Raw genomic sequence first — 13,856 nt, forward strand, 5'->3', positions numbered from 1 at the left:
CTCCATGCCCGAGGAGACTCGTGTACCAGATTTAAACCAATACCACGTACCATGGCCAGACAGTACAGGCGAGGGATCTGATCAGGTAGTCATGTTTACATTTTAATGCATTTACAATGATATCATATATTATCCTCTAACAGTTTGTTTATAATGTTTCTATGTGCAGGACATACCTGATGTTAATTGGGGCGATGAGGACACCCAACATGGCCTCAACGCTGGCGTCCGGGGAGCATCACATGATCATGGCGACACGGTTACATCATTAGTTACAGAGTTCTTCGGAGGGGATGTTATTGGCCCATCTTTTATCCCCGCAGAGTCACAACCATACGCCTACAATTACGCTTCAGGTTCGCAACAAGGATTCCCGACTCCACCACCTACGCAGGAGTCGCAGACACATGAAGCCGAATTGGAGTACGGCCGCGGTCTTCGTGTAACTCGGCCACCTAATCGGTTGTCGCTTTCCGGTCGTAAGGAAAGGCCAAGTGGTCGTCGTAAACTAGGGTGATTCATCTATGCACGTGTGCGACCCATCGTATCTACATATGTCAGTATCAGACTTTCCGATTTAAACATCTATGTATGCTGAAATAAAAATGCATCAGTCAGGAACAATTTTTCCGGCCTATATCTCCCGCCATACTATCCCGCTTCACTCTTCGGCTTATGTTAGGCCGAAATGATTTTTATTTAAATTTTGGCTGATGAATAGTGTGCAACCATTACCCATCTTAGACATTGAAAAAAAATATTTTCGCGCAACCCTTTTCCCTCAATATTTTCCCGCCAACGCTTTTCCTCCATATGTTGCCGCCACCCATTTCCCGCCAACCCCTTCCCACCATATCTTCCCGCCACCCGTTTCCCGCCAACCCCTTCCCGCCAACCCTTTCCCGCCATACCGCATTCGTTCTTTCCCGCCATTTTCTCCTCTCTACCTATAAAACCCCCTTCAGACGGAGGTGGATAAGCATTCGAGTGTAGTGTAGTCGAGATGTCCCATTATCCTTTCGATCGTAGTTTTCACCCTGGGATGAGCAGGACTCTTCTGAGGCTAGCTACCGATTTCAGGATGGACAATAGGATAGTTCCATGGGACGAACTCACCGGTAGTGACACCATAATGAATGAGTTGGCTCACGAATTACGTAGGTCTGGGTGGCCTGAAAGGACGTATGAGGAGGTACGTAAAGAACTTCTTAGGTTGCATGCAAGGTGGAAGAAGGTAGTCGAGCCGAAGAGTGAAACTTTTAGAAGGACTGCAGAAAAGCATCCATTTTTATGGACTGAGGAGAGCGAGGACGAAGATGACATCTTCATGCCGCCGCTTCCGGGTTCTGCATCGTCAAAGGGCAAGAGTTCTACATCGTCCAAGGACAAGAGTACTGCATCCTCGAAGGGCAAGAGTTCTGCATCGTCCAAGGGTAAGAGTTCTGCATCCTCGAAGGGCAAGAGTTCTGCATCGACGGAGGATGACGATGATACCTTCATGTAGTTTTTAAGCTGTATTCCAGTTCTACCGTTTAATTCAGATGCACTTGCATTATTAGTTTGTACTCTCTTATTGTAGGGCATTATGTTCTATCTTAATTTCATTTTGTAGTGGAGGGAAATAAAATGCCACTACTTTATTCTAAAACTATATATATTCTTTTTTTTCCATTACGACACAGTACAACTGAAAATAAGATACATCGTAGAATTGAAATAAAGCTGCATTTAAATACTGAAATAAAGCTACATTAAACTGCAGAAATAAAGATACAAATGATTGCGAAATTTAAAATACTACCACAGGAATCTACTGAGTCCAGCGTGGATATTTTCCTTTTTCATCGCCACCTTCTTCTGCTGCCTTGGCCTGACGAGCCCTTTCTTTCTTTCTCTGCCTCTCCCCCTCACAAGCCTCCTTTCGCTGTCGTTCCTGCTCCATGCGACGGGCCTCTTCCCTATTTTTCTTTCCTAAATCCTGGAAAAAAACGGTGTTGATCCGCATAGTATTTTTTTAACTCTCTCTCTTGCTCTGCTTTCTCCTCAGCTTCCGCCTTCTCGCGTCGCTCTTCCGCATAGAAACTATTCCACGCACGGCGACTTCTTTCACGAATCTCGGTCACTACCCAAGCCGGCATCTCCGTGTCAATCCAACGATAGTACATGCACAGAGGCCGAGGAGACTACAATAAGAAACAAGAATGTTATTAAAGAATCTATCAAAATACCAACAATATCTATTCGTGATGGTTAAAGCATACTGGAGGCTTGTCGTACTCTGAAATAGCTACGGGTGGATCTTCGTCATAATTGGCGCACATGAAAAACTTCATGCCCAATCAATCTGAAAAATCCGTAACCTCCTTCACCTTGCAAAGATCGCCACACCAACACCGCAGGACTGCCACCCCCGGAGGCAAACTTGCATTCTTGATTTTCCTCGGCCTAATGCTTTGATCCGAGCAAGGCAAACTCATATCGACTGAAAAAATGTGTTACACACTTTGCGCAGTGGCGATTTCGAGGATGGCTGGACGAGAGCCTCGATGGCTCAGACGATAAATGATGGCGAGAAAGTAAGCGCGAACAGACGAAATTAGGCGGGAAATTTTAGGATCCCTGTAGTGTCGGCACAACAGGTTCCTACAGCACCCGATTCCTGCAGCGATTGACTGATTACCGCAGTGCCGTCGCATCCGCTCAAGCAATAGCCAGAGCGATTCTCGCAGTGCCGTCGCATCCTATGAGGCAAAGTAGCAAAAGCATGACTGATTCCCGGGCGAAAGAACCAAAATCAGCCATCAACGTCCATATTCCCGCGCGTGCGAATCACCGTCGTCAGCGTCGCTGTCGCGCCTGGGAATCAGGGCCGTCAGCGTGGTGTCGCTGTCGCGCCAGAGAGGCCGCCTGGAGTAGTGGCGGCGTGGCCCACCGGCTGGGCCCGCAAGCAACAGGTTTTGTCGGCCTGCAAGCGACATGTGCAGCGCCCGCAGCCTCGCCCGGTGGCGGCATGGCCCACCAGGCCTGGCACATTACATCCCGGCTGCTGCGCTGTGCATAATCCGTTACACCCCGCGCGGCCGCCTCCTGCTGTGGCGGCAGGGCCCGCCGCCTCCTGGCGTGGCGGCAGGTGCCACGTGTCGCCTGCCGCGCCTGCCGCCACGGCCCAGGGGTCTTTTTTGTCAAATATATCCACGGGTAGTCCTTTTTGACAATTCTGTTGGCCATGGGGTCTTTTTGGACAAAAAACCTCAACCAGGACCTATGTAGCTAACTAACCGGAAAATTTGTCTAGCTCCACCTTTTAGCAGAGGCTATAGCCTACATGTTCATGCATGTACACTGGAGTCTTGCATCTGGTTTATGACCAAAGGAACACGCACTGTAACATTTTCTACTTAGCTAGCCGTCCTGCACTGCACCTTCAGACAATAAAGCCACCCATTGTAATTGTATACACCTACAGCCATCCACGGATGACGACGGCGACGAGCTCTTCTAGATCGATAACAGTCATGCCCATGCATTCGCTCTGCACGTTCACTTGCTTCCCCTGTTTCTTCATCCTGAAAAGTCGAGCTCCCTGTTTTCCCATGCATTCCACGGCGCACACAGGAAAACACACTTGACCTACTCCTACCTTAGCTGCATCTATCTATCTGTGCGCTCGTGTGCCAAAACAAACCCTATATATAGACCTCCCCAACGCCTTCAAGTTCCTACACCATCACACAATATCCAGAACCATCTCACTGTCATGGCGTTCCGACGCCCTCTCGCATTCCACCATGAGTGCATGCTCGTGATCGCCTTCGTGCTGGTCTCCTGTCTCGCCGGCGCCGCCACGGCGAAGCAGACGGGCCAGCTGACCGTGTTCTGGGGCCGGAACGCCGGCGAGGGCACGCTGCGCGAGGCCTGCGACACGGGGCTCTACTCCACCGTCGTCATCTCCTTCTACAGCGTCTTCGGGCACGGCCGCTACTGGGGCGACCTCTCCGGCCACCCTCTCGCCGGCGTCGGTGCCGACATCAAGCACTGCCAGTCCAGGAACATCCTCGTCCTCCTCTCCATCGGCGGGCCCGGGAACGGCTACTCCCTCCCGTCCTCCGCCTCCGCCGCAGCCGTCGCCGACAACCTCTGGAACGCGCACCTCGGCGGGCGCCGGAACGGCGTGTACCGCCCGTTCGGCGACGCCGCCGTCGACGGCATCGACTTCTACATCGACCAGGGCGCCCCCGACCACTACGACGAGCTGGCCAGCCGCCTTGACGGGTACAACCGGTTCTACCGCGGCCGGAAGGGTGTGCGCCTGACGGCCACGCCGCGGTGCGGGTTGCCCGACCGCCGCCTGGGGGCGGCGCTCCGGACGGGGCTGTTCGAGCGCATCCACGTCAGGTTCTACGGCAACGACACATGCTCGCTGGGGAAGGGCGGCACGTACGGCGTGGTAGGGCAGTGGGAGAAGTGGACGGCGGCGTTCCCGAGGACGCAGGTGTACCTGGGCCTCGCGCCGGCGGAGAGTGGCGTGCCGGAGGGGGCGCAGGGCACCGTCGCCGTTTACCTCAAGTACCTGTACTACGACCTGCTGCCCAAGGTGCAGAAGGCCAACAACTATGGCGGGGTCATGGTCTGGGACAGGTTCGCCGACAAGAAGACACGCTGGAGCAGCGTCGTCAGCGGATGGGCCTGATCGTTTATATCGCTGGTTTACAGCTACGGATCGGAGTACATACTACTCCTACTGTGTATGCGTGTGTATGAATAAAACGGCATCCATATGATAATGATATATGGATGTGAACTGAAGTTGTTTGTTGTTCTAGTCAATGAGATAAGGAATATGATCACTTCTCCTACCACTTTTACCCCCAATAATTTTTGCTTAGCGGCGGCGACTTGGAGGCGGAGGCGTCGGTGGTCGGCGTTTTGGGGTCGTCTTCTTCCTCTCCGGTGTCGGCGTTCTTTGGAGCCTCGGCATCAAGCAGGCGACCTCCCCCTGTGCTCGCGGTCCTGGGTGACCGCCGTGCGCGTTCCTTCCCCGGCTGGATCTCGGAGCGGCGGATCCAGATCAAGAAATCGAAGCTGCTGATGTTAGAACACCGGCGGTGCTGCTGGCTTGGCGAAGGATGGAGGCTCTCTGGAGTTCGAGGTTCGACAACTTCTCGTCCGTAGGGGATCATCTTCATTCCAAGGTTTGAAGATGCAGCGGGCGGCCCGTCGTCGGCACGTCTGGTTCCTCGCCGGCGTCACTGTGTTACAGAAGGACCTGTGTGTTATTTCTTTCTTTGTGGGGTGTCTTTCTGTAATGTCTGGGCTTTAATATAATCAGTGGTTTTCTCACAAAAAAAATTCCTTTTTGTGCTGCCACGTTATGTGCATTTTAAGCGGCGACGTGGGCCTGATTTTGGACAGAACGACAATCTGTGACCCGCGCACGCACGCGTCAGCGAGAAAAGGAATTGATAGCCCGCAAGCAGACACCTGTGCACGTTGCCCCCCACGCGCACACGGTGGCCAGCCGACCTGGCAGCTGTCGTCCGCCGCCGCCACGAACGGAGGTGACAATTTGGGTTCGCCAGTGGACCCAACGTAGGTGGGCTCAATTTGCATTGGGCCAGCGGGGACTGAAGCACAGTACACGACCGAGATGGGCTGAATTTGCCTTGGGCCAGTACGCGATCAATAATAGATATTATATTAACCCCGCGAACCCAGTATAGCTTTTGAAAGTTTTTATTACCCAACTTCCACTGTTTGAGATTCGTGCAACCAATCTCTCACGTTGGATGCATCACTGACCTTCTCAAACCCTAGTGCTGCTCCCTGCCCACCGGCCGCCAACACCATCGCCTCAACGCGTGCACTGCTCTTTCGCTGCTGGCCATCACCGTCGGCCTCACCGCCACACACTGCGCCCATGCACCTGCGCACCAAGCTCGTGACTGGCTTTGGTGCCGCTTGACTCGCTGCGTGTGTCGTGGTTTTAAGTCTGACAGTAGAATGGGGGTAGGGATGTAGAGGCAAGATCTTAGCTATGGAGAAGTTGTACGCACAAGTTTTACAAGTTCAGGCCCTTCTCAGAGGAAGTAACAGCCCTACGTCTCGGAGCCCGGAGGCGGTCGACTGGATTATATGCGTGTGTGTTACAGGGGGTGCGAACCCTTGTCCCAGAGGAGGGGGGTGGCTTATATAGAGTGCGCCAGGACCCCAGCTCCCCTCCGTTACACAGGGTTCAATGTTCATAAAGAAGGAGCGTTACAGGTAACGTCCGTAGTAAAGTGCTAAGGGTAAATGCCTGACCGTTGCTGCGCGGAGTGGCTTTAGGTCTTCTGCACGTCGAGTGGTTTAGTGGTCGAGTGACGTAAAAGGGGGGGTGTCTCCGAGTGAATGGTAGGTCGAGTGAATTGCACTCGACACCTTTGTTGGGTCCCCTCTATTTACTCTTGAACCTCTTTGCTTCTAGGACAAGGACCTTAGGTAGGACGTATAGGTCAGGCCTATTACCCTACCCCAGGTCTATGTCCTCATCAGCGTGCATAGCCTGCGGGCATGCTGGCCCGCAAGCTAGCCCGTACCTGCTTCCCCGCAGGCTCACCGGGTAGGTACTGCCGCCAGGCACGCTCCCACGCGCCGCCAGTCGCCGTGGTGGCAAAAAAAATTGAAATGGTGATTCTGGTCTAAGGAAATGTTGAATATATATAGTTTTTTCAAGATGTTAAACTAGACAGTGAAAAATGTTGAATGCAATATTTTTCTTACAAAAGAAAATATTGAATATGATATTTTTGGATGTTGAACTAGTTTTGAAAATGTTGAACTTAGTTTGTTGAAATATTGACTTAAATAGACCTAATGGGCTTCAAAATTATGTTGGTTAACCAGCTTCCACAAATTGTATATAGGAGCCCCCGTTAACCCCACCTATCAATAGATCATATAAAAGAAAGAAAGAAATTGATCTTTCTAGACTTCAAGCTCTGACGTGGGCTATTTGGTGTACACATAACTATTTGACTTTGAGGAAAGAAAATTCTTTTTTATGCACGTCATGTTTAGGGAGCATATTAACTGCGATTTTTTTAAACATTACAGACGCAAGCGCTCATACATACGAGCATACACTCACCGTAATGAACACACACACGCACACCCTACCCCTATGAGCACCTCCGAGAGACTAAGCCGGCATATCATCTTGAGATTTACGAAGTCACCGTAGGGGCCTCGTCGTCGACGGGAACGTCTCCTTCCACTGAAAGCGCAATCCTGAAATAAATTCAGGAATAATGCGAGCACCAGGACTTGAACTCTGATGGGCTAGGGATACCACTGTCCCTCTAACCATCCAACCACAGGTTGGTTCGCTATTAACTACGATTTTGATCTCTGTTGCAGCATGACGATACAAGGACTGTCTTCCTTATATGCCTTTGTTAAAAATGGATGGAGAAGTAATAATAGACTATGGTTTTGATTTTTTTTTTAGTATATACTGATTTTATTTTATTTCCGATCAGCATTTGTGTTGAGAATAATGTAAAAAAATTAGCTGGACACATTTCTCTTTTCTAAAAAAATCAAGTTAGATGAATCATGCAAACGGGCATACAGACCTTTTGATCTTATGTTGACATCATATATTCAACATGGAGAGAGTACCTACTCTGCCACAGTGAAGATCTAACCACCAGATGCACTCTTCAATCTTCATCTCACTATTCCCCTGTCGGAATCAGTCCTCATCGGCGTGACTAAGACCAATTAGATGATGTGCATCTTTTCTACAAGTTTTGCCAAAAGCAGAACGTATTATATTGCAACCGAGGGATTAGCTAGGCTTCAAGTTAATGGAAGTCCTTAATTAAGATTCACATCTAGTGAAAAACGGGGCTTTAGTCCCGGGTCACCAACCAGGACAACGAAATTGGGACTAAAGGCCCTCACCCTTTAGTCCTGGTTGGCCACAACCCAGGACTAAAGTCCCTCCACATGACCGCGAGCGCACGCCGGAGGCTGGAGGCCTTTTAGTCCCGGTTGGTGATACCAACCGGGACTAAGGCTCCTCCACGTGGCCGCGAGACCTCAACAATCGGGACTAAGGATTTTGTGTTGGGGTTTAGAGTTTTAGGGTTTAGGATTTGTGGTTTATTTGTGTCTTTTCATTTTGTGTTTTCCATTCAATTCCTTTTCATTTCAAACATATTTTACGCTACTACATACTATACACGTTATGCATATATAATATAATTTCTCGTACGATCATACATATATCATATAATTTCACGTAAGACCATATATATACACAATTTGGTATATACAATTTCTCCTACAATTTGAAGATCATTACATGCAGGCATTAGCGGCAATGGTATATGCTCCGCTTTAAGATATGACCACCGTAAGCAAAAATCAAGCAATTTCCTCTTGACTTGCTCGTATGCAGTTCTCTGGTAGGAGCTTCTCCCGCATCTCTTCCATCTTTAAAGAAGGAGATCAATATGAATATATTAGTTGTGTGTACATATATTAGATCATCATAAAAAAATTGTGAATAGTGTTTACATACCTGAAGTTGTCTTACATCTCTGCGCCATTCGGTCGTCATGCGAATGTTCTCGTAAACGTAATATGCATATAAATTAGTCCCGTGTTTCTGCCTCATGCACTTTGCGAGAATAGAATTCAATCAGATAATAATCAAGCATGATAATGGTATTGAAACTAGAATTATCGAGATGTGCGGACCTAGCTAGTACTACTTAATTACCTTCAGCCATCGCCAACGCAACTCCGGTTTCCATTCACCGACAACATCATTGATGAACCGTTTCCAAACCCTGCCCGGCAAAGAAAATGAATAAAGGAGTTATTAATTACTTGATATCAGGAAATGAACGAAAGAGGCCGTGTTGGGGAACGTAGTAATAATTCAAAATTTTCCTACGTGTCACCAAGATCAATCTAGGAGATGCTAGCAACGAGAAAGAGGGAGTGCATCTTCATACCCTTGAAGACCGCTAAGCGGAAGCGTTACAAGAACGCGGTTGATGGAGTCGTACTCGCAGCGATTCAAATCGCAGAAGATCCGATCTAGCGCCGAACGGACGGCGCCTCCGCGTTCAACACACGTACAGCCCGGGGACGTCTCCTCCTTCTTGATCCAGCAAGGGGAGAGGAGAAGTTGAGGGAGAACTCTAGCAGCACGACGGTGTGGTGGCAATGGAGCTCGTGGTTCTCCGGCAGAGCTTCGCTAAGCACTACGGAGGAGGAGGAGGAGTTGGAGGAGGAGAGGGCTGCGCCAGGCCAGGGGGTGCGGCTGCCCTCCCACCCCTCCACTATATATAGGGGCAAGGGAGAGGGGGGCCGGTCCCTTAGATCCCATCTGGTGGGAGGGGCGGCGGCCAGGGAGGGTGGCTTGCCCCCCAAGTCAAGGGGGGCGCCCCCTCCAGGGTTTCCCCAAACCCTAGGCGCATGGGCCCTAGGGGGAGGTTGGTGCCCAGCCCACTTAGGGGCTGGTTCCCTTCCACCTACAGCCCATAAGGCCCTCCGGGGCAGGTGGACCCTCCCGGTGGACCCCCGGAACCCCTTCGGTGGCCCCGGTACAATACCGGCATACCCCCGAATACTTCCGGTGACCGTATGATGACTTCTCATACATAAATCTTTACCTCCGGACCATTCTGGAACTCCTCGTGACGTCCGGGATCCTATCCGGGACTCCGAACAACCTTCGGTAACCACATACTATTTCCCATAACAACTCTAGCGTCACCGAACCTTAAGTGTGTAGACCCTACGGGTTCGGGAACCATGCAGACATGACCGAGACATCTCTCCGGCCAATAACCAATAGCGGGATCTGGATACCCATATTGGCTCCCACATGTTCCACGATGATCTCATCGGATGAACCACGTTGTCGGGGATTCAATCAATCCCGTATACAATTCCCTTTGTCAATCGGTATGTTACTTGCCCGAGATTCGATCGTCGGTATCCCAATACCTCGTTCAATCTCGTTATCGGCAAGTCACTTTACTCGTTCCGTAATGCATGATCCCGTGACTAACGACTTAGTCACATTGAGCTCATTATGATGATGCATTACCGAGTGGGCCCAGAGATACCTCTCCGTCATACGGAGTGACAAATACCAGTCTCGATTCGTGCCGACCCAACAGACACTTTCGGAGATACCTGTAATGCACCTTTATAGCCACCCGGTTACGTTGTGACGTTTGGTACACCCAAAGCATTCCTACGGTATCCGGGAGTTGCACAATCTCATGGTCTAAGGAAACGATACTTGACATTAGAAAAGCTCTTAGCAAACGAACTACACGATCTTGTGCTATGCTTAGGATTGGGTCTTGTCCATCACATCATTCTCCTAATGATGTGATCCCGTTATCAATGACATCCAATGTCCATGGTCAGGAAACCATAACCATCTATTGATCAACGAGCTAGTCAACTAGAGGCTTACTAGGGACATGTTGTGGTCTATGTATTCACACATGTATTACGGTTTCCAGTTAATACAATTATAGCATGAACAATAGACAATTATCATGAACAAGGAAATACAATAATAACCATTTTATTATTGCCTCTAGGGCATATTTCCAACAGTCTCCCACTTGCACTAGAGTCAATAATCTAGTTCACATCACTATGTGATTATAATGAATCCAACACCCATGGGGTTTGTTCATATCTCGCTTGTGAGAGAGGTTACTAGTCAACGGGTCTGAACCTTTCAGATCCGTGTGTGCTTTACAAATCTCTATGTCATCTTGTAGATGCAGCTACCACGCGCTACTTGGAGCTATTCCAAATAACTGCTCTACTATACGAATCCGGTTTACTACTCAGAGTCATCCAGATAGTGTCAAAGTTTGCATCGACGCAACCCTTTACGACGAACTCTTTCACCACCTCCATAATCAAGAAAATTCCTTAGTCCAGTAGTTACTAAGGATAAGTTCGACCGCTGTCATGTGATCCATTCCTGGATCACTCTTGTACCCCTTGACTAACTCATGGCAAGGCACACTTCAGGTGCGGCACACAGCATAGCATACTGTAGAGCCTACGTCTAAAGCATAGGGGACGACCTTCGTCCTTTCTCTCTCTTCTGCCGTGGTCAGGTCTTGAGTCTTACTCAATACTCACACCTTGTAACACAGCCAAGAACTCCTTCTTTGCTGATCTATTTTGAACTCCTTCAAAATCCTGTCACGGTATGCATTCATTTGAAAGTACTATTAAGCGTTTTCGATCTATCCTTATAGATCTTGATGCTCAATGTTCAAGTAGCTTAATCCAGGTTTTGCATTGAAAAACACTTTTCAAATAACCCTGTATGTTTTCCATCATTTCTGATCAACAATATGTCAACAACATATACTCATCAGAAATTCTATAGAGATCCCACTCACTTCTTTGGAAATACAAGTTTCTCATAAACTTTGTATAAACCCAAAATCTTTGATCATCTCATCAAAGCGTACATTCCAACTCCGAGATGCTTACTCCAATCCTTAGAAGGATTACTGGAGCTTTGCATACTTGTTAGCATCTTTCAGGATTGACAAAACCTTCTGGTTGTATCACATACAACCTTTCCTCAAGAAAATCGTCGAGGAAACAATGTTTTGACATCCTATCTGCAAGATTTCATAAATAATGCAGTAGCTGCTAATATAATTCCAACAGACTCTTAGCATCGCTACGAGTGAGAAAGTCTCATCGCAGTCAACTCCTTGAACTTGCCGGAAAACATCTTAACGACAAGTCGAGCTTTCTTAATGGTGACACTTACCATCATTGTCTGTCTTCCTTTTAAAATCCATCTGCACCCAACAGCCTTACGACCATCAAGTTGTTCTTCCAAAGTCTACACTTTGTTTTTATACATGGATCCTCTCTCGGATTTTATGGCCTCGAGCCATTCGTCGGAATCCGGGCCCATCATCGCTTCTCCATAGCTCGTAGGTTCATTGTTGTCTAGCAACATGACTTCCAAGACAGGATTACGTACCACTCTGAAGTAGCATGCATCCTTGTCGTCCTACGAGGTTTGGTAGTGACTTGATCCGAAGTTTCATGATCACTATCATAAGCTTCCACTTCAATTGGTGTAGGTGCCACAGGAACAACTTCCTGTGCCCTGCTACACACTAGTAGAAGTCATGGTTCAATAACCTCATCAAGTCTCCCCATCCTCCCACTCAATTCTTTCGAGAGAAACTTTTCCTCGAGAAAGGACATGTTTCTAGAAACAATCACTTTGCTTCCGGATCTAAAATAGGAGGTATACCCAACTGTTTTGGGTATTCTATGAAGGTGCATTTATCCGCTTTGGGTTCGAGCTTATCAGCCTGAAACTTTTCCTCATAAGCGTCGCAGCCCCAAACTTTTAAGAAACGACAGCATAGGTTTCTCTATACGGTGTCGTCTCAACGGAATTGCGTGGTGCCCTATTTAAAGTGAATGCGGTTGTCTCTAATGCCTAACCCATAAACGATAGTGTAATTCGATAAGAGACATCATGGTATGCACCATATCCAATAGGGTGCAGTTATGATGTTCGGACACACCATCACACTATGGTGTTCCAGGCGGTATTAGTTGTGAAACAATTTCCACAATGTCTTAATTGTGTGCCAAACTCGTAACTCAGATATTCATCTCTATGATCATATCACAGACATTTTATCCTCTTGTCACGACGATCTTCAACTTCACTCTGAAATTACTTGAACCTTTCAATAATTCAGACTTGTGTTTCATCAAGTAAATATTCTCAGCATCTACTCAAATCATCTGTGAAGTAAGAACATAACGATATCCACTGCGTGCCTCATCACTCATTGGACTGCACACATCAAATGTATTACTTCCAACAAGTTGCTCTCTTGCTTCATCTTACTGAAATAGAGGCCTTTCAGTCATTTTGCCCATGTGGCATGATTTGCATGTCTCAAGTGATTCAAAATCAAGTGAGTTCAAACGATCCATCTGTATGGAGTTTCTTCATGCATATCAACCAATAGACATGGTTCGCATGTCTCAATCTTTTCAAAAATGAGTGAGTCCAAAGATCCATCAACATGGAGCTTCTTCATGCGTTTTATACCAATATGACTCAAGTGGCAGTGCCACAAGTATGTGGTACTATCATTACTATCTTATATCTTTTGGCATGAACATGTGTATCACTACGATCGAGATTCAATAAACCATTCATTTTAGGTGTAAGACCATTGAAGGTATTATTCAAATAAACAGAGTAACCATTATTCTCCTTAAATGAATAACCGTATTGCGATAAACATAATCCAATCATGTCTATGCTCAACGCAAACACCAAATAACAATTATTTAGGTTTAACACCAATCTCGATGGTAGAGGGAGCATGCGATGCTTGATCACATCAATCTTGGAAACACTTCCAACACATATCGTCATCTCACCTTTAGCTAGTCTCCGTTTATTCCGTAGCCTTTTATTTTGAGTTACCAACACTTAGCAACCGAACCGGTATCTAATACCCTGGTGCTACTAGGAGTACTAGTAAAGTACACACTAATATAATGTATATCCAATATACTTCTGTCGACCTTGCCTACCTTCTCATCTACCAAGTATCTAGGGTAGTTCTGCTTCAGTGACCGTTCCCCTCATTACAGAAGCACTTAGTCTCGGGTTTGGGTTCAACCTTGGGTTTCTTCTCTAGAACAGCAACTGATTTGCCGTTTCATGAAGTATCCCTTCTTTCCCTTGCCCTTCTTGAAACTAGTGGTTTTATTAACCATCAACAATTGATGCTCCTACTTGATTTCTACTTTCG

The 13,856-nt window shown here is 47.7% G+C and overlaps 1 protein-coding gene across 1 annotated transcript; it reads left to right on the forward strand.

Moving 5' to 3' along the window:
* The first annotated feature begins 3,700 nt into the window (after positions 1 to 3,700).
* LOC123048416 (xylanase inhibitor protein 1) lies at positions 3,701 to 4,856 on the forward strand. The gene has a single exon (XM_044471520.1). It carries the CDS (start codon positions 3,758 to 3,760, stop codon positions 4,688 to 4,690), a length of 933 nt encoding a protein of 310 aa, XP_044327455.1. The 5' UTR covers positions 3,701 to 3,757; the 3' UTR covers positions 4,691 to 4,856.
* Positions 4,857 to 13,856: the final 9,000 nt, after the last annotated feature.

The sequence above is a fragment of the Triticum aestivum genome, chromosome 2D (genome assembly GCF_018294505.1).
Source record: "Triticum aestivum cultivar Chinese Spring chromosome 2D, IWGSC CS RefSeq v2.1, whole genome shotgun sequence".
NCBI lineage: Eukaryota > Viridiplantae > Streptophyta > Magnoliopsida > Poales > Poaceae > Triticum > Triticum aestivum.